Genomic DNA, 24,317 nt, shown 5'->3' with positions numbered 1-24,317 from the left:
GTCTTGATTAGTTGACTGGAATCCTATAAAAGAGGAAATATTTTGGAGAAAGCAAGAGATTCTGAGAGAGCAGAATGACATAGCCACAAGAAGCAGAGAGCCCACCAGCCAGCGACCTTTGGAGATGAAGAAGGAAAATGCCTCCCAGGGAGCTTCATGAAACAGGAAGCCAGGAGAAGAAGCTAGCAGATGATGCTGTGTTCACCATCTGCCTTTCCAGATGAGAGAGAAATGCTGACTGTGCTCATCGGCCTTCTTGAACCAAGGTATCTTTCCCCGGATGCCTTAGATTGGCCATTTCTATAGACTTGTTTTAATTGGGACATTTTCTCCGCCTTAGAACTGTGAACTAGGAACTTATTAAATTCCCCTTTTTAAAAGTCATTTTGTTTCTGATGTGTTGCATCCCAGGAGCTAGCAAACTAGAACATTCCCCCTAATATTTTTCCTATACCCCTTACCACTCTCTTTCATTGATCACTAGTATTTCAATCTACTCGATTTATTTTAACATTTGTTCTTTTTTAAAAAATTTATTTTCTCTTCTTTATTTTTTATCCATATTTTTTACTCATCCATCCATACCATAGATAAAAGGAGCATCAGACACAAGGTTTTCATAATCACACAGTCACACTGTGAAAGCTATATCATTATACAATCATCTTCAAGAAACATGGCTACTGGAACACAGCTCTACGTTTTCAGGCAGCCTCTCCAAGATACCTTAACTAAACAGGTGATATCTACATAATGGCCAAGAATAATACAGATATTCTCCCAGATAACCTCTCAACTTTGCTTGAAATCTCTCAGCCATTGACACTTTATTTTGTCTCATTTCTCTCTTCCCCCTTTTGGTCTAGAAGGCTTTCTCAATCCCTTGATGCTGAGTCTCAGTTCATTCTAGGATTTCTGTCCCACATTGCCAGGGAGGTTTACACCCTGGGAATCATGTACCACATAGAGAGTAGGGGAGGACAGTGAGTTTGCTTGCTGTATGGGCTGAGAGAGAGAGAGGCCACATCTAAGCAACAAAAGAGGTTCTCTAGGGGTGACTCTTGGGTCTAATTTTAAATAGGCTTAGCCTATCCTTTGCAGGGATAAGATTCATTTGAACAAACCCCAAGATTGAGGGCTTGGCCTATTGCTTTGGTTATCCCCACTGCTTGTGAGAATATCAGGAATTCTCTACTTGGGGAAGTTGAATTTTCCCCCTGTCTTGCCATTCCCCCAAGGGGACTTTGAAAATACTTTTTTATTCACTGTTCAAATCCTTCTGGGATTTATGGGGGCATCACACTAATTTGGACAAACCAAGAAAATCACACACCTATTCAAGGTTCCATGTACTTATGGTGTTCAATTAAACTGTCACATAAGTTAAATTAGGAAATACACTAGTCAAAATATAAATTTTGTACCAAATAAACATTTCTTGCTTTAGTCTCATACAGAAGTTGAAGTTTTAAAATACGAATGACCATCTATTTTCAACACCATGCAATACTGACATTCCTTTGTTCTTCATGCAGAAACATTTTTTAATTTGCACATTTAGTCATTATCATTGTACACCCTAGGCATTCCTAGATTACACTACCTCAGTCTTTATCATCTATCTTTCCTTCTGGTTTCACATGTGCCCCCAGCTCTCCTCCCTCTATCATTCTCACATTCAGCTTCATTCAGCGTACTTACACTATCTGGTAGTATTGTGGTGTCCATTTCTGAATTTCTACAATCAGTCTTGTTGCACAATCTGTATCCCTTCAGCTCCAATTACCTAATATCTACCCTATTTCTATCTCCTGGTGATCTCTGTTCTTAACTAAAATTCTCCAAATTCATTCATTAATGTTAGTTCATCTCAGTGAGACCATTCAGTATTTATCTTTTTTGTTTCTGGCTAATCTCACTCAGTATAATGTCCTCAAGGTCCAGCCATGTTGTTACATACTTCATAACTTCATTCTGTCTTACCGCTGCATAATATTCCATTATATGTATATATCACAGCCTGTTTATCCACTCAAATGATATTATTTTTGACAAGGTTTTGGGGAGTCCATATTAAAAACCCCAGAGTTATCCTCAGGTAACTCTGGACAGATGTGAATTTCCGAGCCTTTCCAGAACCACCTCAAGCTCCAGGTTCCTCAAGTTAAGAAAAACTGGACAAGGTTCACACACTAGAGCACGACTCCAGAGCTGTATGCCATCCAATGTGGTATACATTTGTCACATGTAGGTTTTTTTTTTTTTTTGCATGGGCAGGCACCAGGAATCGAACCTGGGTCTCTGGCATGGCAGGCAGGAACTCTGCCTGCTGCGCCACCGTGGCCCGCCCACATGTAGTTATTTTAAGTAATTCAGTTTCAATCAAGTTAAATGGCTCATTCCTCGGTCTCAGGGGCCACAGGCCAAATGCTTACCAGCCACTTGTGGCTAGTGGCTGCAGTGGTGGACAGCACAGACACAGAAAGTCTGTCCTCACAGAAAGTTCTGTGGACAGGACTGAGGTGGAGATGCACGAGACTGTCGAGGGAACAGCAAGGGGTCACACATCTGTTCACCTCTGAATTTCTATCCCACATGAACCAAGTCTTCTCTTACTCTTCCAGAACTTTCCTTTTAGAACCCCAAGTAGAATGCTTCCCTGGAGATACCTGAACTTCCCTGGCAGGGCTCTCATTCTGTGAACTGTTCCCTAGAGTAAGGATCTTCTTCCTTACATATCGTATTTTGTTTAATTTTTACTGACACAACATAACATACAAACACGAACATTCCTAACATATGAACATTCCATTCTTGGTATATAGTCATACTGTAGAGAGCCGCTTTCCGGGTTTGGCCTAGTGGACACGCTGCAGCCTGCTCTAGAGTTCCCCCCGCCCATCGAGTGAGTCAAGATGGCGCCCGCATCCTGTTTCCGCGTATGACGTACGCGCCCACCAACCCTATCTTCCAATCACCTCTGTATACGTGGCACTAACCTATTGGGTTTGGGCACAGTATATAAGAGGTTACCCGGACGGGGTGGGCGGAGACGACCCACAGGGAGCCGTGCCTGACGGCCGCATAGAGGTTGTTCCCCCGCGGGATATTTCGCCCGCGCGGAACCTGTAACAGAGAATGCAAGCTTAACTCCAGTAAAGGTCTGTGCTTACAACTGCTACGTGTCTTGGACCTGTGTTTCTCACCAGCGCGGATTTGTCTGCGTCTGTCTCTCTCTCCCTCCTGTTCCCTCCGCCGGCCGGGGACCAGAAGCTGAGCGAGAAGTCGCGGACATCATACATTTAATATTTACCTACATTTTGTTGTAACACAGGCTACGAAAACTCTGCACAAATTGGAAGCCCAGTGCTCCTTTGGGGTCACTAACTTAACCAGGTCTTCTCCCAAGAATATGCTTTCTCCTTCCTCAAGGCACTGGCCTAACAGAAGAGCCTGGTGTCAGATGTTGCGGCATTTCACATGTGGTTTCACAAAGCACTAGCTAAAACAAGACTGAGAGGGTGGAGAAGTGGGACAAAGGGAAGTTCTTCCTCTCTCACTCATGGGAGGATGTTAGGCCTAAAGGAATGCCTGCCCGCCATGAGAGAAGGAGCATCCACATTTAAAGACCAGAAGACACTTGGTCCAGTTTGAGAATGCTCATCTCTACCCCGACCATGTTGGCTGATGGACAATCAGCCAACTCTTCCATGTTTTCGCATAAAGCAGTTGATCCCAGGCACTGTTATTCAATTTTACTGAGATTATTCAGCGTTCGACTGCAGAAACTGGCAAGACAGTGGACTGATTTTCTAGGAACTACTTGCGATGAACTTTTTTTTTTTTTTAACTATCATTCAATAAATAAGCTTTTTATTAAAGTGACATTTTGCCAATAGTAAATTGAGTCAGGTAGTAGAGGCTACAAATTTTGAAATCAGGAGGGATTTCAGAACTATATTGAAGGAAAAGTGGTTCTGCACCAGGAGAAGACAACACTTCCCATCTGAATCCACTCTGTCCTACTGACAATAAACACTTGGCTATTTGAAAGCATGCACGTCCGTGAAGAAGATCTTGCAATATGAGGAAGTGGGCTCTGGGCTCTAAATTACCTTCCAATGCTAACATTTCACAAGTCTAAGAAAGTCTCCCTGCATAAGAGGTAAAGCAAAGGAACCAGATGTCCTTCTTGCCTGTTAAAGCATATCAAACACAGAAATCTGAACTTCAATCTCATCTCTTTCAGCTATGGTACACATTTTTATTAGAGCTCTGTATGGAGAAACTAGTAACATGGAAGCAAAGAAATGAGAAATACTTTACTTGAATTTTTAAGAAAATACATCTAAATTCAAAAGCCAAAATGCTTGGGCAAATATATTTCTGAAATACAAAATGTATTTAATCTCAAAGTCAGATTGTTGAGCCCTGACTAAAATCAGATTATAATACAGCTTTGTACATTTACAACGGATTCTAGACCAAAGCAATGTGTTCAAAACGAAAATGTACTTTCAGGAAATCGTTTATTTCCCAGTACAATGGATATATTTGCTGAAGAAACCACAATTGTATGTTGCTATTTTTCTATTTCCTCTTGAGTTTATTTTCTTGGGCACTCAGAATGGCAAGAGATTTCAAAACCTGAAATCCTCTTTACTTCTCCGTATTTTGCTCTGAGCATACGGTACAATGAATAGAAGTTTCTGTCCACAGTTCTCCAGCAATTTTGCACCCAGGAGAAGGAGCACTTCTACAGTTTTGAAGGAAGGTGATGAAAGAAAGCCTGCAGTGGTTCAGCTGCGATAGATAAGTTGCTATTTCTAGATTTACTCTGAGAGTGATACCTTCCATTTGAGCAAACCTGCATTGCTAAAAATGACTTCATTTTCAAGAGCAGAGTGCGTCCAAAGCCATAAATGTAACTTATGTATGTGTTTCACACCGAGTCCACTTTTTTTTTTTTTGCATGCTTAGTTTTAACTTACTTTGGCAGATAAATCACAAAACTGAAGTCTGCACTGACAGCAAAGAGGTTGGGAGCATGGAGTGTCCCACCAAGCTTGAGCTTATCCAATGGCTTTCTGGGGCAGTGAATAATCCAAGATGCTATAAATGCCAATATTTCCCTAAGTAATTTGTTTTTTTTTGGCGGCATTGGGGGAGAACCATCACTACTGTAGGCTGTTTCCGCTAAGTCATTTCTATCCTATTCCATTTCTCAAACTTGCGTCATCTTTCCTGATTTCTGGAGTCAGAATCACTGGAGACTCCCATCCCAGGACCCTTCCTAATGAGCTTCTCAGTGTTCGCATGTTGCAGAACATGAGAGCATCTGCCGATCCCAGCTGTCAGCATGATGCTCCCACAAAGATAACTTTCTGGGGGATGTAGAAACCAAACCTTTGTTTTTGGAGCCACTGAATAACTCTTTCCCCCTCCTTCTTCCCCCTCCCTCTCACACTCTCCTTCCCCCTTCTCCCCCACCCCTCATGCACCCACTCTCTCTCACCCACTCACCCACTCACCCACTCACCCACTCACCCACTCACCCACTCACCCACTCACCCACTCACCCACTCGCTCTCTTTTATTAGGGACTGCTCAGCCTAATAAAAGAATTAGGGTAGCCAGTAGACTTTTTTTGTATGCTGTATGGCAGGGTCACACTTCATTATTTTTCCATGTGAGTATCCTGTTACTGCAGCACCATTTGTTGAATTTTTGTTTTGAATTTGTATTTTGTCTCTTTGTTTGTTTGGGGAAAGTGCATGGACCAGGAATCAAACATGGGTCTCCCACATGGCAGGCGAGAATTCTACCACTGAACCACCCCTGCGCCCCCCACCAATAGATGTTTAAGGTTGGTGATACCTACGACATCCTTTATGTCATTAAATCCTCAGTAAAGTGCTCAAAGCCCGTGCATGTTCTGGGGGGCTAGATTTTTATTGGGGAGCTCGAGGGTCCTGGGTTCCATACCCAGGTCAACCCAGTGTGGTGCTAGTGTGTGTAATCAAGAAGTTAGGATTTAAGGAATTATTATAATTACTGAATCACTATATAGGTAGTCTCTTTTTTTCCCCCCGCTTTCTGGCATATTAGAGTAGACAGAGGGAAATACCTGAAATCTCTGATCTGTAATCCAGCTTCCTGGGTCTCTGATAATGATTGTATGGTCCTTAACTTTCTTTCCCAATTAAAAAAAAATATTTTTATTGATAAATCTTCACATACACACAGTCCAAATATGGTATACAATCGACGGCTCACAATATCATCACATAGTTGTCTATTCTTCACCATGATCATTTTTTAGAACATTTGCATCACTCCAAAAAAAGAACTAAAAAGAAAAAAACCTCATATTCCATACCCCTTCCCCCTTCCTTTCATTGCTCACTAGTATTTCCATCTACGCCATTTATTTTACTCCTTATCCCCCATTATTTATTTTTTATCCATATTTTTTTTTAACTCATCTGTCCATACCCTGGATATAAGGTTTTCACAATCACACAGTCATAATGTAAAAGCTTTGTCTTTATACAATCATCAAGCATCAAGTATAGCTTTTATCTTGTGCCCTTGTGATTGTAAAAACCTTGTGACTTATATGCATTTTATTCAGTTTTTTTACTTTAGAGTCTTAAGATCACTAAAGACAGCCCTTAAAGTTTATTAATAAAGGGTCTAAGGTCAGCTCAAAACTAAATCACCCCAATTCCAAAGTTATCTCGATAACCAAAGCTGGATCTAACTAAAATGGGCCCGCCTGACACGTGCAGTAGCTTAGACCTTTAACCTCTAAGTCACCTATACCTCATTATAATACTAAAAATCATACCCATCATATTAAGGCCCTCATTTTCTTACATATGTTCCATGACTAAGCATGTAATCAATCTGTGTGTGCTCAATAATTAGATCACCTCTAATTACGTCATCTGGAGTCACTGTGCTCATTATCCTAAAACCTGCCCATTTTTTGATACTATAAAACTATTAGAATTACTGCAGTTGGGGAGACAGATTTTTGGGTTGACAGATCATCTGATTTCCTGCCTCACAACTAGCAATAAACTCTTTCTCTCTTTGAAACCCCAGTGTCTCAGGAATTGATTATTTGAGTATATGGGGCAGAAACTCACCACTTTTGTCCAGTACCAAGAGCACAAGTGCACACGAGGCTATGGGACAGCAAGCCTCGAGAAGTGCAATCCAGAGGGAAAAAATGGGAGTTTCTACAGTATTTGTAAATTGAGAAGGGAGCGAAACAAGTATACAGACTTTCAGGGTGAAAAGGGGTCCAACCGACATCTGTTAAAAAGTTTAAAATATATGTGGCTTGCTTTTCCTTCCTTAAAAAATTGTTCGTTTCTAAAGAAATGTCATAGTTTGCATTATTTTGTTGTTTTATTTAAAGAAAACAAATCAGCTCTGTGGTTCAAGGGGTAGTTCTCATACTCTTAAAGAAGCCAAGACTTGCTTCCTATCCAAAGGCTTTGCTAATTTTAGCTCCAACCGACTTTTGCAAATAAAATACTCAAGCAAGGATGGTATGTTCAAAGAAGCCATAAATTAATTCTTAAAACAATTCCCTATATTTTCAGTATTTAACTTTTTCATAGGGCAGTTATATCTTTGATCACTGTCTCCAAACAATACCACCATATCATTCTTTGTAGTTGTTTAACATGAGCCTTCACAAAATGAAAGCCGTTCCATAGATCACAGAGATAGTCAATATATGCTTACATGCTGGCAAAAACTTCTAAAGTTTAGTTCAGTAATCTCAATTACAATTTCTATCATTACTTCGCATGATAAGATTTAACCGGAATCCACCATATCCCAAACCCTCATTTTAGCTACAAGCCACTGCATTTTCATTGAGGATTAAGAGTTATTTTCAAAGACTATATACGTATGTCATAATTTCCATTTTAAGAATGCAAATCACGGGCAGACCACAGTTGTCCAAACTTACAGTCTCCATGACTGAAAACTGAAATCTGAACTCTGTGCAAATGAGTCTTAACAACAGAAGAGAAGACAAGTTAGAAACGCTGCGTGCCTTCTCAAATCCATTCATCCAGCAAGTTCTAGGTGCTCAGATACCCACTACAGCTTTCCCTGCATCATAAGTATCCACTATAGAACAATTGTAATTACATGGAGTCTGTATGGAGAATAAAAGCATAATTTTATTATCCCTAAAAAGAGGGGTGGTTCTCGTCCCCACTGCCAAGGACCTGCTATAAAAACAGGCAAGATCCAAAACATCTTTAATCCCCAGTTTCCTCAAATAAAAATTAGGGTTTATAATATTTGACATGCTTCTACCTCTCAAGTAATAGAAGAAGAAAGTTAGAAAATAGCTGATTAAAGCACTTTGAAACTATGGAGCTTTATGTAGATGAAAGATTATTTACCAAAGGCAAAAAAAGAAAAAAGTTGTAGGAAGCCTAAAAACATGGGTTCCTTCCCTCATCATGGATTTAACTACCCACATAAAGGGTTATGTTCATTACTCGTCGCCTGATTATTACAGGCGACGAGTAATGAGGTACTGACTACCCCATGGGTAAAAACAATCCTATGTACCTCCAAACAACAGTGAGAGAATTCACCTTCTTTCACAGTGCATGGCTCCTTTTCCCAATAACCCGAATAAGGAACTAAACAGAATCCATGCCAAATCCTCCTATGTCCTCAGAACCTAGCAGGGGTACTGTGTCACTGAACAGCTAGAGCAGCTGAAGTCCTGGCTCCAATGGTCATCTGTTCATCAGCCCTGCATCCCATCCTCCCCACTGCTCCCATTCCCGATTCCTATTGGGGCCTAGCTCTCCCCTCCCCCACCATTCTCTTCCCACTCAACCCATTGTGCTCACGTGGCCAGATCAACCTTCTAGAGCATAGTCCTATGTCATCCTGAACCTCCCATTTGCCTGAATCAAGTCCCAACTCTGGTGTGCTGGGTTGAATAGTGTCCCTCCAAAGTTCCCGTCAGCCCAGACCCTTAGAAAGTGACCTAAATTTGAAATAGGGTCTTGACTGATATAATTCATTAAAATGAAGTCAGACTGGATCAGTAGGAGACCTAAATCCAATATGACTGGTGTCCTTGTAGGAAGAAGGGAATTTGGACACAGGTAGACTCAGAGGGAAGATGGCCACGTACAGACAGAGGCAGAGCTTGAAGATATGCTGCCACAAGCCAAGGATTGCCAAGGATTGCCGGGAGCCTCCAGAAGCTGGGAAGGGGTAAGGAAGGATTCTCTCCCGGAGCCTTCAAAAAGGGCACGACCCTGATGACACCTTGATTTTGCATTTCTAGCTTCAGAGCTGAGACAATAAGTGTCTGTTTTTATAAGCTACCTGGTTTGTGGTGCTTTATCATGGCAGCTCTAGGAAACTCAAGAATTTGGGGTTTTAAATCCTCTACCATCCAGCCACAGTCCACCATCCAACCTTCCTCCCCAAACTCCTGTCTGTGCATCCTATACTCTAAGTGGAGCTACTCTACTCCCTGTGGAGGCACCTTTGTTCCCCGCCTCTGGTCTTCGCTCATATTCTTTCTTGGCGCAGGCTTTTCCTCTCTTGCATCTGCACATATTCAGCTAGAAACATTCTTCAAAGCCCTGCTTAGGACCTTCAAACAAGTTCTCAGATTCCTCTTGGCTAGAATTTTCTTCCTCCTCTCAACATCTTCAGCACTTTATTTGCACTTCTCTTATTGCAATTTTCATTTCTACCTTTTATTTTCTAATTATTGCTGTTTACATGTCATTCCACTTACTGGACATGAACTTCTAGTGGGTGAGAAAGAGGTCAGGTCCCTTGCCATGTCCCTGTGGGACCGAGTCCTGTGCCAAATGTAGGCCTTGCACATAAATGAATGTTTTGATTAAGGAAACTGAGTAACCAAGAGTCTACAAATAATACATCTCAGTTCAATCCTAGAACTAGATTTCTGCTAGTTTAAAAAGGCTATGATAATTACACCTCCTTCATCCGACATTTTCCAGGGCTATCCATGTGAAATGTGTTGTGTCCCTCCATTACGATTTGATCTACCATTCTACATCATGTCTTCATCATCTCAGTTGTGCAGAAAAATCACAAGTAGCTTACAGTCAGTATAAACAGTTTTCCACACTCTGCATTTCATCATAAGTCTTAAGCTATAAAACTATATTCAAGAGTCACAAGAGCTCACGCAGCCAGAGACCTTTGGAGGTGAAACGTGAAGCCTGGAGAGAAAGTTAGCAGACATTGCCATGTTCACCACGTGCCTTTCCAGTTGAGAGAGAAACCCTGAACTTCACCACCCTTTTTGAACCAAGGTATCTGCCTTAGATTGGACACTTCTATAGCCTTGCTTTAATTTGAACATTTTCACAGCCTTATATAACTGTAAACTTGCAACTTACTAAATTCCCTTTTTCAAAAGCAAAAAAATATATGCACACACACACATAGGTGGCACATAGATATAAAGGAATACTATACAGTACAGAAGAATATAAACCTCATCAATAAAGTGTTCTAGTTTGCTAGCTGCCAGAATGCAATATACAAGAAACAGAACAGCTTTTAAAAGGGGGAATTTATTAAGTTGCCAGGTTACAGTTCTAAGGCTGTGAAAATGTCCCAATTAAAGCATGTCTATAAAAATGTCCAAATTAAGGTACCAACAAGAGGTTACCTTCACTCAAGAAAGGCCGATGAAGTTCAGGTTTACTCTCTCAACTGGAAAGGCACATGGTGAACATGGTGACATCTGCTAGCTTTCTCTCCAGGCTTCTTGTTTCATGAAACTCCCCCAGGAGCGTTTTCCTTCATCTCCAAGTCTCTGGCTGTGTGGGCTGTTATGGTTCTCCTGTCTCATGGCTCTAAAAGTGACTCTCTCTAAAATGTTTCTTTTAAAGGGTTCCAGTAAACTAATCAATACCCATCTGGAATGGGTGGAGTCACATCTCCCTCTATTCAAAAGTTAATACCCACAATCGGGTGCGTCACATCCCTGTGGAGATAATCTAATGAAGTTTCCAACATATAGAACTGCATAGGGTCTAAAAGAGACGGCTGCCTCCACAAAATCAGATTAGGATTAGGCATGGCTTTTCTAGGATGCATAAATCCTTTCAAACCGGCACACAAAGAAATGTGGTACAACAGAGGTACATCTCAAAATAATTAAACTGAAATGAAAGAAGCCAGAACCCTCCTCCCCACAAAAGCATCATTATCACTAAGCATACAAACTGTATGACACCATTTATATGAGACTCTAGAAAATGCAAACCAACCCAGAGGGACCGAAAGCAGATCAGTGGCTGCCTGGGGAGGGGGCTGTGAGGGGAGACAAGAGGGAGGGATTGCCATGGGGCACTGTAAAACTTTTGGGGGCGACAGATAGGTTCCCAATCTTGATTGTGGTATTGGTTTCACAAGTGTATACGTATGTCAAAACACTAAATTATACCATTTTTAATATAAGAATAAAGCTGTTTTTTAATTAACAAAAAATAAGGATCTCTGCATTAGGGTGTTTTAAAATCTCTCCAGTACTGAAAGCAAATCTCTAGATAGCCTTGACTATCCAATAGCATCTCTCAATTAAGTAGAAACTAAAATCAGCAGCATCAAATCTCTGTCAGAGTTGCAAAATGAGGATTCCATTAAAGGCCTTTTTTTTTTTTTTAACGTATTAGAATTCTCTTCTTATGCATGATTAGCTGGGAAGACAGGCCTAATATTTAATTTTGTACTTTTAAAGGTATGGGATCAATAATGAAAGAAAACAAAAGATGATTTTTAAAAAAAATAACTGTATTCAAATTGCCATTTTGTATGAAATAATGCAAAATGTGAAAGCTGTTTCACATTTAACATTGTGAAAATAAAACAAAAAGTAATATTGCCGTTACTAAAAAAATTCCTTCATTTAATTCTGTCAAACTTTGATTTGCATTTTGAAGCTTAAAAAGATGTTTATCCTTTTCTGAAAAATTAGCTCTATTGTATTTTATCTTGTCCTTCATATCTCTGGAATACAGAAATTTACTTTTTCTAATAGTGCTATTTTGTACGGAAGTATTTATATGGTTATATGTACAGGTATATATTGGTATATCCTTTTACTATTCACCTATTTCTTACAGACATCATACAGTTTTAATAGAGTCAATTATTGTGGCTTTAATTGGAGCATTTAGTTCACCTACATTGAAAAAAATCTCTATTTGTGTTATTTTCAATTGATCTTAAATATTTTTAAAAGTCTGAAACTCCAAAAAAAAAAAGTTACTATTGATTGGGATTATTTGTTTTCCAGACATGAGCCTCTCTGACAACAACTGGTTAGAAGACCTTGCTGGTTGGTTCAGGGGCAACAAACCACAAATGGTATTTCTGCTTTCTAAAACTCCTGCATCATTGGTGAGAAGGAAATCTGTTTTATCTTGCAAGCTGTTTTTCCACAATTATGCAACAGAATGAATGACTCCCAAATATCTCGAGTGGCCAGAAGGTGATGCAATCTGTGGTGGATGCAGAGAGCACACAGCGTTTATCAGGACCAAGCTGGGGTACTGAGCCAGCATCCTCTTGCTGGAAAGTACTATTTTCAGCTCAAAGCTGCAGGAAAATCTCCAAGGCCAGCCACCCTGACCCACCAATCAGGCCTGAAAAATGTTCAGGGATGGCAGGCCCAGTTCAAGATTCTGGAATGTCAAAAAAAAAAGTACTCAGAAAGGCTTGACAATGCCCTGCCCAAGACCTTCCCTCACCTGGCACGTGTGAGCTCTTTGAGGTTCAATGCTAACGCGAACCACAGAAAAGTTTGAATAGCGAAAAGTCCTCCCCAGCTAAGTCCTGGATTGTGAAACTCTCACCCCCACTCTGTTGCAATCACCACGCCACAAGCTTCGTTCTCCTCCTTCAAGTTATGCAGAGAAGGGGTTAAGTGGAAAAGCCTCGGTGAGCATAAAAACAAATTGCACTTTTACTATGACAGTTTAGAAAAGATTTTTAAGTCCCTGACTCATTAACTTCTAACAACATCGGGAAAGAACCTCCAGCAAGATAAAAATATCTAGTACCCTGTTTTATAAGGGACTGAGAGCAAATCTCTATAAAATAACTGTAATTAAGATTACACAATAGGCAGAACATGGTCAATTGCAGGTTGCTTAGAGGCTAGAAAACTCAGGAAAAAAACTGAAAAGTCTCATAGAGATTCACTTTTATCGAAATGATCAAATAGAGACAGCTTCGCCTAAACTGCTTTTCCTTTAACCAAACTTGAAGTTCTATAATAAAAGTGTAATAAAATATATTGTCCTGAAATGCTGACACGACTAAGAATTTTTAGGCGTATTCTCTAATCTTTCCTTAGGTGGGGGAAAAAAAATAACAACAGCAGCTGAGTCCTACTAAATGACACACCCAGAAAAGTTTGCCTTTGACAGCATTTTCAAACTAGGAATTTGGTCAGCTGGAACCCTCCCTACTTCTTTCCACACTCATCACCCACTTGGAAATAGGAAAGAAAGAAGAAAGTTTGTTGGTGTATTCCATTTTAATTCTTCCATTATTTTCCCTTCAGCACGAACTGCTGCAATATTGAAATTGCCACATCCCTCTCTTCGGTTCTACCAGGAAAATTCTCTTTGCAAAGAGGAAAAGTCATGTCCAGAAAACCACTTCCTCGAGGACGGAAGCAGTTAAAAAGACATGTAAGCAACAATAAATCAGAACATCTGGGTGGCTGTCTGGAAGCAATCTGAACACTGGCATAAATTTGTGAGGTTTACGCTTTAAAAAAAAAAAAAAACAGTATATAAAACCCTGGTTAGCTGTTGTGGACAGCGCCTACCACTTTATTCACACCCAAGGAAAATTAGTAGCATCTTGACATTGTCCAACATGAAGAAGAGGATTTTTTCCTAGATGTGAGGAATTTAAGCAACGTGTCTGGGGCTGGGTGGGAGACTGCCAACCATCACCAACAGCAACATGAGGTGTCCCACTCACCTTTCTTTATTGATCTTCCACTATTGACATAACGGATCTATTGACAGTTAATACTCACAGAGCCAGAAACAAGGGCCCACAGGCAATTGGAGAATTTACTTTAAATTGACCATAAACATTTACTGCTGACTCTGCCTTCCCAAGCAATTTCTATGAATTTAGTTATTTCATTTTCCTAATGATTTCCTAGTTTGATGGTTTTTTAATTTAATTCTTAAGAATGTAGGTCTTGCTCTAACGTGTTAGTAAACCTTAACTACAAATTCTCCAAGTCTTTGCATTCAAAGATAAGAGCCCCTGTTAGGCAACAGCCGGAAAGGTTGACAACCATGAGTGGTCACTCCACATTCCTCCCAAGCAGACCTGATGTCTGTATCTAAAAGCTGCCTTATCTCACTTGGGCTTCCCCACAACCCTCTATCATAGAGATGAAGAATATGTGCCTTGGAGAGGTTAAGTGACTTGTGTAACTCACAGGACTTGGTGGTGGTCAAGTTGAGACCAGAAGCCAAGTTTTCTATCTCGTCTCCTAGAACCCTTTCACCGCACCACCCATCTCAAATGGGGGCACCCCAGGGCTTGCCTCCCCCCACACCTTAGAACGATCAGCTCAATTCTCACCAGCCAGCCTCCAACCACCACCCTTTCCAGTCTATCTCAGCCATGCAATTCAAGTACCAACTGCCAGTGTGGTTGAAACAAGAGAGGAGTGAATTAAGGCAAATGATGCAGAATGCAACAGGTATTAACAAGAAGCAAACTGTTTTCGTAATTGAACCTTACTGACATTTCTCCAAAGTAAGTAAGGTGGAAAACATAACCCATAAGCATCAAGTTCTTCTCCCAAGACCCCACTCTCTGCCATACCTATTGGTTGTGACTAGAATAAAATAAAATAGGTGTGGACACACTCTGGAAATGCTCAAGGAGTCTACAGTCACAGCAGCAGGGACTAATAACTTAGCAATGCTTTACTGCAAACCCGGAAAGGGGAAAGAGCAAAATTTTAAAAAGAAGCTTGTAAGGAAGGTCTGAGGATTCTAGAGAAGCAGCACAAGATACAGCCTGAAAGGGCCTCAGGATGGAAAACCCAAAGAAGGAAATTTCAGAGAGGAATTCTGCAGCTCAGGGCATTGCTTAGGCACTGCAATAAAAGGTCTCCCTTGCAAATGTTGTCTGGCATGCTTCCTCAGTTGATTCAACTTGTCTTGTAACCAAACTGCATGGCTCTTTACACTCAATTGATGGCAGAATTTTTGACTAAAAGCTGAAGGAAAAAAATTCCCCCCAAGCCATATATGCTAAATGTACTTTTTTCATGGAAGGGATTTCTGTTCATAGAGATGTGGGAAACATAGAATTTAGAATTAAGGGGGTGCAAGGGTAGGTCAGTGGTAGAATGCTCACCTGCCATGCAGGAAACAGGGTTCGATTCCTGGACCATGCACTCCACTCCCCCCCACCCCACACACACAAAAGCAAGCAGACAAAAAGCCCAAACAAAAACTCAACAAATTGGTGCTGCAATAATGGGATACTCACATGGAAAAAGAATGAAATATGACCCCATCATACAGCATGTTAAAAAAAAAAATTTTTAGAATTCAGCTCCAGAAGATGTAAGCCCTCAATTTTTCCAAGCTTAAATGTTCTGTATTGGTTTTGTGTCTTTTTCCTGAGATGGCTCCCTAACAGACAACTTTCTTTCCATCTGCCTGACTTTCCATCAGTTGGAATCTGAATAGAATTAGAGATGTCCTGGAACTCAACACTCAGCAGTAACACCTGCAGCAAATTCCTGGTCTCTTATCACAGGAGCTCAGGTTTGTCCCACCCTCCCTCACCTGATGAGGTTTTTTTTTTTTTTTTTAAAAAAAGAGCCAATAGCAATAATTCCACAGAGAGAGGACATATGCAAAGAAAGGGTGGGCTATGTCCCAGACCCTCTGTGGCATCAGATATGGAACACTCCAGACCTCTAGAGGGTCAGCACTGAGCCGGGAGCCAGGCAGCAAAGCAAATAGAGAAAAATCACCCTGCCTAACAGCTGGGGTTCTTGGAAGCTCCTCATCAACACAGCCGCTTCCTGGACAGGGCTCCCCCCAAACCCCCAGTACTAAACAGCAGTAAGCTGTGTCAGCGTAGGTGGAGCGGGAAGCTCTGCAACTGTCAGGAATTAACCGCTGCAAAGCATGAATGATGCAAACAGTGCTTCGTCCAGTAATGAGATGACAGTGCTGTTTCCTATGAGCTGTACATCCAGACGCCACTAACTCAGGGTCAAGGGGGCTCTAAGAAACCTCAGCCCCTTTTCTCCTTCCTCCAACCCACCAGAGCCACGGAGCACACCCAGCCTCAGTGCTTTCCCACGGGAAGGATTCCCACAGGCTCAGGACTTGGAATAAATAGCCCTGGATTTGCATCCTGACTCTGACACCTCCTAACTACATAGCCTTGGATAATTTCTTTAGCCTCTCTGCTCCCCTTCTATGAAATGGGGGTAAGGACCCCCATAGAGTGGCTGTAAGGATGGAAGGTCATGAAGATGAGAGATAAGATGAAAGGAGAGGGGTGCATGGGTAGTTCAGTGGTTAGAATGCCCACCTTCCATGTGGGAGACCAGGGTTCGATTCCCAGAAGTTACAGGGATGCATGCTAGGGAAATAGTCTCACTCAAGTCAGCCCCTGAGATACATAACAAAGCTTCAACTTCAAGAAGGTTGACCTGCCCAGTACCCCATAGAAACAACCCCAAGTCGCTCAGATTCCGGCAACTCCCAAAATGCCGTGGCCCAGACAGCAGCTCTCCAGGCTCACCTTCGGCTCTGGAGAGGACACAGACCTCCTCACCTTGAAATCATTCTCTCCCGGGTACCCTGTGGTCCTAGGAAAGTGGCAGGGCCCAGCAATCTCCAGATGCAACACCGCTTACCCACTAATCAGAAAACTCCTTGATGCAAGGAAATGCTAAAAGGAATTCAACTTTCTTTATATGGACTTATAATTAAAATAATTATCTCAAAGGAAAAAAAAATTCCTTGGACCCACCTTAAGAACTAGGATAAATGGTAAATATCTACCATACAGCTGCGTGCTACTTTAGCGTCTATAAGCGACTGACCCTGTCTCCACCCTGTCCCCCTTTACCTCTTCCTCCTCAGATCCCAGCAGGCTGCTTAGGAATTAGCTGAGGGTAGAAATTTCCTGTTGGAGTTATCCCGAGTCTCAGGCAGCCAGCCAGCTCCCTGCGCACACAGCTAGGACCTGTGCTTGGTTTCTCTTCTGGGCTTCCCCTGCCTCCATGGTGTGTGTGGACTTCTATAAACTCACATCATGAAGAACTTTTTTAAACAAAAGAAAAAACTGAAAAGGGTAGGGGGTAGGGGTGGGGGGACAATAAAGCCAGATAGCTCAACCCCAAAATGAGTTTGTATAAAAGAAACAATTTTTTGAAGTCTTTGCATGCATTCTTCCCTAGAGTTACTAAGACCAGCACCAATATTAAAATATTTGAGAACCTTCTATAATAGGCTACGTTATCAGACCACCACGCAATTCCCCTATACAAGAGCTCTCCCAGATATTGTTCTAAATCCTCTCAGGAGTTTTCAAAGTCAGCAAAAGACAAATAGCCATACTTCAATACCATGGAAAAAACGTGAAGTGATATTCTATCTTAGCATTTGTGAAATCTTTTTCACTGGGGAATGACTTCGTACAGGCTTAGCAGTCTAAGGAGAGTTTACTTGGCTTCAACTTGGCTTTATGGAATGATCAAATTTCCATGGCTCTCTGGGCCAGTCTCTGCTTCTAAGAGACCAAAAGACCTCTAAAAACCAGCAAGGCATGATTGCCAGTGAGTGATTGCCAGGCGGGGGGAAAAAGCAGATGCTTCCCTCCAGTTAAGATTACATGGGCCAAAGTGAAGAAGTCCTAATCCGGAAAGTAGGCTGCTGGGGAAGCCCTCTTTTTTCTTTATCCAGTCCTCCACACACCTTTCATCTCACCAACCAAATGACACTGGCCACAGCTCTGAAGAACCAGACTAGACTGAAAAGGGAGAGAGGCACCTACACCTTCAAATCACCATTTCCACATCCAGTGTGCTGGTGCGGTGTGGGCTGCCAGTGCCCAGGAAGTCTTCCCCGTAAGGATACCTTCCCTAGGGGAAAAAAGATTAAATGGCTTCCCTCATTAATTCCCTGCAACTCACACATTATAGCAGTAAACGGCAAGATCCATGAAATGAAATCAGCTAAGTACAACCTTGGGTTTGTATTTGCTTTCTTTGCCATTTTCAGATTCACCACGTATGTGCTTATTATACTTCTTGACTCATTTAAGTGTAAATTAATCTATTTACATAGACTTAGACTGGCATCATCTTATTCTATCTACATACTGTTTACAAAACGTATCCAGGTCCACAAATGTTAATGGAAGCTTATTTCATAAAACAAAATAGGAAGCTGCTGCAGGGCTCTAGGCTCTCGAGTCTTCCTCTGAGGGACCAACTACAGCGCCCACGGCTATAAAGGCAGCTCTTAAATCTGTGCCCAGACCTCACTGGGACATCTCCAGGTTGACACAGGGAGTGTCAGGATTTAGAAGGGCCATTTGATCTTCTCCGAGCCTGTGTCAAGGTAAAAACAGAGCCAACGCCGCTGGAGCTGTTAATGGTTTTGAACATAAAAAGGAAGCCACTGCCAAAAAAAGGTTTCTTAAGCCTGGTGAGAGATTCAGGTTCAGAGACCAGCTCCATCCACCACGCTGGGGCGGCATGAACCTGGTCACATCATTAAGCCTCGCTGCACCACTTCTGAATCATGCTCCCTCCCTGGGGTTGAGGAGAGAATCAAATAAGGTTCATTAGCTCAAGAACTGTTCCTTCCTCAGTTCGCTCATTCATCCTGGAATCGGCAGTTTGGGGCTGCCAGATGGGAGGAGAGGCAGAGTTGGAGCTGAAGTTCCAGGCACTGAGAAGGCCAACCTGTCGCACCCCTAAGTGCGCTGCAAGTGCTGGGACGGGGCACAGGCTGTTTCAGGCTTGAGAACCAAAAAACGTCTCTGCGAGTCACTTCGAGAAGCAGCCAGCCTCCAAAGTCTGCTAGGGTCAATGGTAGACACCTGGGGAATCTAATTAGAACTATTCCAATTCGAAATTCAAGTCTCCCTCTCTCTCTATCCATAGAGAGAATTCTAATTTTCTAATTGCTGGAAAGTTTTCATAGGAAAACCCTCATAGGAATCAAGAATCATTAACGTACAATTCTTTGCAAATCAGAAATGGCATTATCAACTCACCCATTGGGCATGGGCTGTGAATTGTTTTCCTAGAAGCATGCTTTTTAATACCCACTCCTTGGGACAAGTTTCATGGCGGTAGTTGCACTCGAGGCTGTATGTGAGCATGTCCTAAAGAGCTCAAGCTGACTGGCCATGCAGTTACACTCCACCGCTCTGGCCTCCCAGCCTGAACAATCAAATCGGCCAGCATTCTATTAAAATAGGCAGACTGTATACCATGGTGGACAGCGTGAAAAAATGATCAAGTCCATTGCACTGTAGCAAAACGACCCAGAGTAAAGAGGTTTAAGCACACGTGCAGTTCCCAAGCCACTTATATGTCTGATAATTATCTCATGAGAATGTACGTTTTCTTTATAGTTGCGTACTGCACAAGCTACTGAAGCACACTTTAAAACAAAGAAATTAAAAACAAACAAGGAAACATAAAAAGCCACTCTCCATTGCTATAGGGACATAAGGCAGTCCCCAAAGCCTCAGGTCAGCCACTCACTGACAAGTTAGGGAATGTCTTGGCTTCCTCACTGGCGAAATGGAGACAATACTCAACTTGAAGGACTGTTGCAAGAACCAAATAAACGAATACGTGGAATGAAAACCGCTAACCCAGTCCCTGGCACAGAGAAGGTACTTTATCGCTTCAGAAACGTACGTAGTTTAAGTCTGTATCCTAATAAAACCCTTTTCGCTACTAGTTTCACACGACGACCACATTTCCAATCTGGAACCTAAAGGTGTCCATGTATACAAACGGGGCAGTGTGGGAATCCTGCTGCAGCCTGCCCCTGTGCAGAGTCTCCACAGCGGGTGGAGGCTGGGAGTGCCCCCCCAATCACACACCCCGTGACATTGCCACCAACACAGAGACGTTCACCCCCTTTATTTGCACTGCCACCTCCATCAAACCCCGTTTCTGAGCTGACGTCCCTCTCAGTTTCTCCTTTTCCCCCTGGCATCTTCACTTTTGTCCCGATATGAGCCATTTTCTCTCCTTTTAAATTCTTCATCTGCTTTATTACTATCAGACCACCCTATTCTACCAAAGCCTTTGAAACACCATATTCGATTCCTGGGTAATTGGGTTTCCTCACTACCCCTCCCTTAATCCACGGAAAAATCCCAGTGCCTGTGCCCCACTCACCTGAAAGTGTGAATGCATAAGCGATGGCCTCCTCCTAGCTGAATCAACGGCCTTTCTGTAACTCTCAGCCTCCTGGACTTCTCCTCCCAGCATCTCCGGGGTGGGTTTCCCCTCCTTAGACATCTTTGTTTTGCCCCTCCCCCTGGCCTGGCTCCCCTCCCTCCTTTCCCCCCACCATCCCTAAGAGCTCCCAGCTCTGGTCCAATTACATCACGCTTTCGCTGGGCTCCTATACACCACTCCCAGATGCTCAACTGTGATCAGCTGCAAAACTGCATTTCTAACTCCAACATCTCGAACTCCAGCCCTGTCATTCTACCACCACCTGTAGAAATTACCTCTAAGTAACTCTAGGGTGAGTTTCCAAAGAATCATCATTTCAACAGGTCCCAGGTTCTCAGGAACAAATAATGAAAAGGTCTAAACTGACAATGCCTGTGATCCAAGAGAAGTAAGTGAGGCTTCTGGAGTCACCAGAAAACAAATGATTCGCGCAATGTTAACCAGCTGTCTCTCCTTTTGTTTTCACTCCTTAAAATCTAGGAATCATTTAGTAGTTGAGAACTCAGGTGAAGCTTTCCTTTCCTACCTCTAAAGAAACAGAAAGAAAAAGGTCAAGACTGAATTACTGCCTAAGGTAATTTCAGGTTGATTGGCTAAAACAGTCTGTTTTTATTTTTAACATTTCACATTTATAATACAGTAGTTAAAACATAACAACACACTTGAATTGTTTACGTGGTTATTTCTGAGGAAATTATCCAGGCCACATATTTTGGTTTTGTTTAATAAAACAACAGAAACATCTGCGGATTTTGATAGCATTTTTTGTTCTCACTGGGTGGCAAAAATACACCTGAATTTCCCCTCATTAACCTGCTGACCTGGAGGTGATTCCTTGGCCAGTGATGACCAAGTATCGGTTCCACTGAGTTTTGGTAAAATACAATAACTGAATCATCATCTGGTTCAGCTGAAATAACTTGAGAAAAATAAAAACAAACCATCTTTCCAATAAAAAGTATCACCTCCCAAAATACAACATTCCTTTGCCTTCGAGTTGTTGCAAGTATTAGGTGGTAGTAAACCACAAAATATAAGTCTCTGTGTAAAACAAATGAAATATCTCTGACTAATAGCTCAATTCTAATTCTAAGCTAATTCATTTGTTGAACCCTTAGTTCATGTTTCTACCACAGTGTGGAAATTTTACAGAAAATATCTTGGTTCTAGTTCCACTAACTGCTGTTCATAGACTGTGACGTGTAAGCTTTACTGAAAATCACCCCTGATTAGAGATACTGGTTGCGAATAGTTTTGTATGTCTCTCCTCTCTCAAATTCATAGAGATGGAAAGAAGATGAGAGGTTTCCAGGACCTGGGTTGCAGGGCAAGGGAGGGGGTGCTGGAAGTTAATGCTTAATGGGTTCAGAGTTTCTGTTTTGGTAACGGATGGTGGTGACCGTAACACAACACTGTAAATATGATTAACGCCACTGAACTTCAAAATGGGCCAGTTGGAAAATGGTGTTATATATATACACTAGTACAATAAAAATAAACATGAATCTCTCTGACAACTTATCCAACGCAACGCAAAAGCCAGGGACTCAATTTCGGTCTATTTCTTGGTATATTAAAAAGCAGCGATTTGGTCTGTATGTTTTGTTTGCTGTTATTTCCCCTAGCAGGGATTTATCCCTATCCCACTGCAGCCCCCCAGCAGCCCAGGGCCACTCCTGCCCCACATGTCTGCATGCCTCTCGATGCCTTCTGGAGTAAGGTTTCCCGAGGTAAGAGTTTCAGTCTGTCCCTTTGCTTTGCTGAGGACAGATCTACCTACTGTCTATTCTTCGTTGCAAAGGCAGTTGTATCTAAGACAAACAACTTATTCTTAGGGAAAAACAATTAATTTCAACCATCACATGTGTTCCCCACAGCCATGCATTCATAGCAGCCCATACTCTGATATCTGACTTACAAGAACACAAAGGCTTGCCTGATGACAATTGAATGAGTGTGCTGAATTTAACCAATGTGTATTCCAGTGCATCACTTCCTCCCTGTCTCCTGACAGCCTCGTAGTGAATTCCCAACTCTAACTCGGGAAAAAAAAAAATGCAACACACTTCTAAGCAAGTTACTTCGGAGGCCTTTTAGTTGAGAGAGCTACAACACCGGAAGATGTCAGTTTTATGGGGACACTGGGACAAAACTCGCCTGTTGTAGAATATTAACCAGCACGAACATCTCAGCTAATCCCACATTTTAAAAGTTTTTAGCAGTGTGCATTTTGGAATCCTGTGTGCCCCAGAACACACAATATGGATCTAATTAGGCTCAGCTGCCTTATGTTAGCAATACAATTGACAGAAAAGAAAAGAAAAAGAGAGAGAGAGCAAGAGAGAGAGAAGTTGGGGGGGGGGGGGGTGGCGCGGGCTCTGTTCATCCTCTCGCAGGCTCTGGTAAGCACAAGCTCCCAAAAAAACGCGTACGTCCTGCCATTTTCAGGGCAGCACAAGCATGTTAAATACCCTAGCGCGGTCGGTACCCTGCTCGGCGCTCAAACTTAACAGCTGCTGGATTTTCACCAGATCTGTAAGAGATTTATTGAAGGGCCGGAGCCCAAGGCTCCAACGCTACCGCACCCCGCGAGGCCCGAGCCCTGGCGCGCCCCGCCCGCTCCTCGGCCCCCGGACTCACACCAGCGCCGACGGGCAGGGCATCTGGTTCCAGGGGCAGTTGTACTGAGCCTGGATGAAACTCTCGCTTCCCTCCAGCACCGAGCAACTCACGTTCTTGTTCACGATATAGGCACACCAGTTCCTGGGGTGGAGGGGAGAATAAAAGGAAAGGGGCTCCGTGTCAACTCGGGCAACAATGAAGTTGGGGCAGCGAGGACGAGGTGACAGGGCAGCGGACGGAGTGAGGGTCAGGAAGCCCGTCACCCCCTGCGGAGGAGGGTGCGCCCCTGGAGAGCTGGTACCTTCAGCGGACAAAAGGAGGAGGGGAGTAAAGCACTTCGGGTCCCAGGAGCTGCTCTAACTCCTGGGAGTCGTTTCCTGGACGCCCTTCTCTGCGGGACACTCCCTCTTCCCCACGACCCGGAGTCGGCACTGCCAGAGGTGCCGGCGTGGTCGCCTGGGACACCCCGCGCGGGCAGCGGAGCGCGCGCGGAGCCCATAAGGACCTCTAGGGGCCGTGAGTGGCCGTGGGCAAGGCAGCTTCGGGGCCCCGCGGCCGACCGGGGCGGGGGGCGCGAAGAGGGGCGCGCGCACTTACTTGTTCCTGGCGCCGGGTCGCGCGGGGATCCTCGGCTGCGGACTGGCGTGGCACAGCCCCGCGCCGCCCAGAGCCAGCAGCGCCAGCGCCCAGCGCCAGGGCGCGCGGGGCCGGAGCCACATTCTGCGCGCGGCGCTTGCCTGCCGGGGCCGGAGCGCGGCGGGGCCGGGGGAGCTTCACGGGGCTGCGGGCGGCCGGGCGTGGCGGGGGAAGACCCAGGCGGGTGCGATCGGCGGCCGCCCCCCTCCGGCTTCTGGCTCCCGCTTCTCCTTTTCCAGCCCCGCGCGCCCTGCCTTCTCGGGTCCCTCAGTGACGCCCAGGTCCTCCCCGGGTGCCGCCCTTTCTATTTCACTTCCCTCTCCGAAACGTGACTCCTCTCCACCGCGTCTCCCTGTCTCCTGCCCCCTCGCCTCTCGGCAGGGGGCTGGGGGTAAAAGGGCTTCAGGGTTTGTAAGAAGGGTCTAAGTTACAGATTTTCCAATTACTCATTCCTTTGGTCTCTTCCCAGAAGCGCAGAAAGTCCGCCTCCCACCTTCCA

The 24,317-nt window shown here is 43.4% G+C and overlaps 1 protein-coding gene across 2 annotated transcripts in view; it reads right to left on the bottom strand.

Annotated features, from left to right (window-relative positions):
- The window catches only part of EMILIN2 (elastin microfibril interfacer 2), a 94,942-nt gene extending 71,041 nt beyond the window's left edge, over positions 1-23,901 (bottom strand). The window contains exons 1-2 of one of the 2 annotated variants that reach the window (XM_077135877.1): positions 23,780-23,901; positions 23,201-23,323 (exon numbers count right to left, since the gene is read on the bottom strand). In XM_077135877.1, the coding sequence (XP_076991992.1) occupies positions 23,201-23,323; positions 23,780-23,901 (245 nt within the window). Of the gene's footprint in view, positions 1-23,200; positions 23,324-23,483; positions 23,616-23,779 lie in introns of those variants that run through there. The other variant, XM_077135878.1, reaches the window with a different exon arrangement.
- Between the last annotated feature and the right edge of the window lie 416 nt (positions 23,902-24,317).

This window comes from Tamandua tetradactyla, chromosome 18, assembly GCF_023851605.1.
Source record: "Tamandua tetradactyla isolate mTamTet1 chromosome 18, mTamTet1.pri, whole genome shotgun sequence".
In the NCBI taxonomy this organism is placed as follows: domain Eukaryota; kingdom Metazoa; phylum Chordata; class Mammalia; order Pilosa; family Myrmecophagidae; genus Tamandua; species Tamandua tetradactyla.
This window is presented reverse-complemented; position numbering and strand designations above follow the sequence as displayed.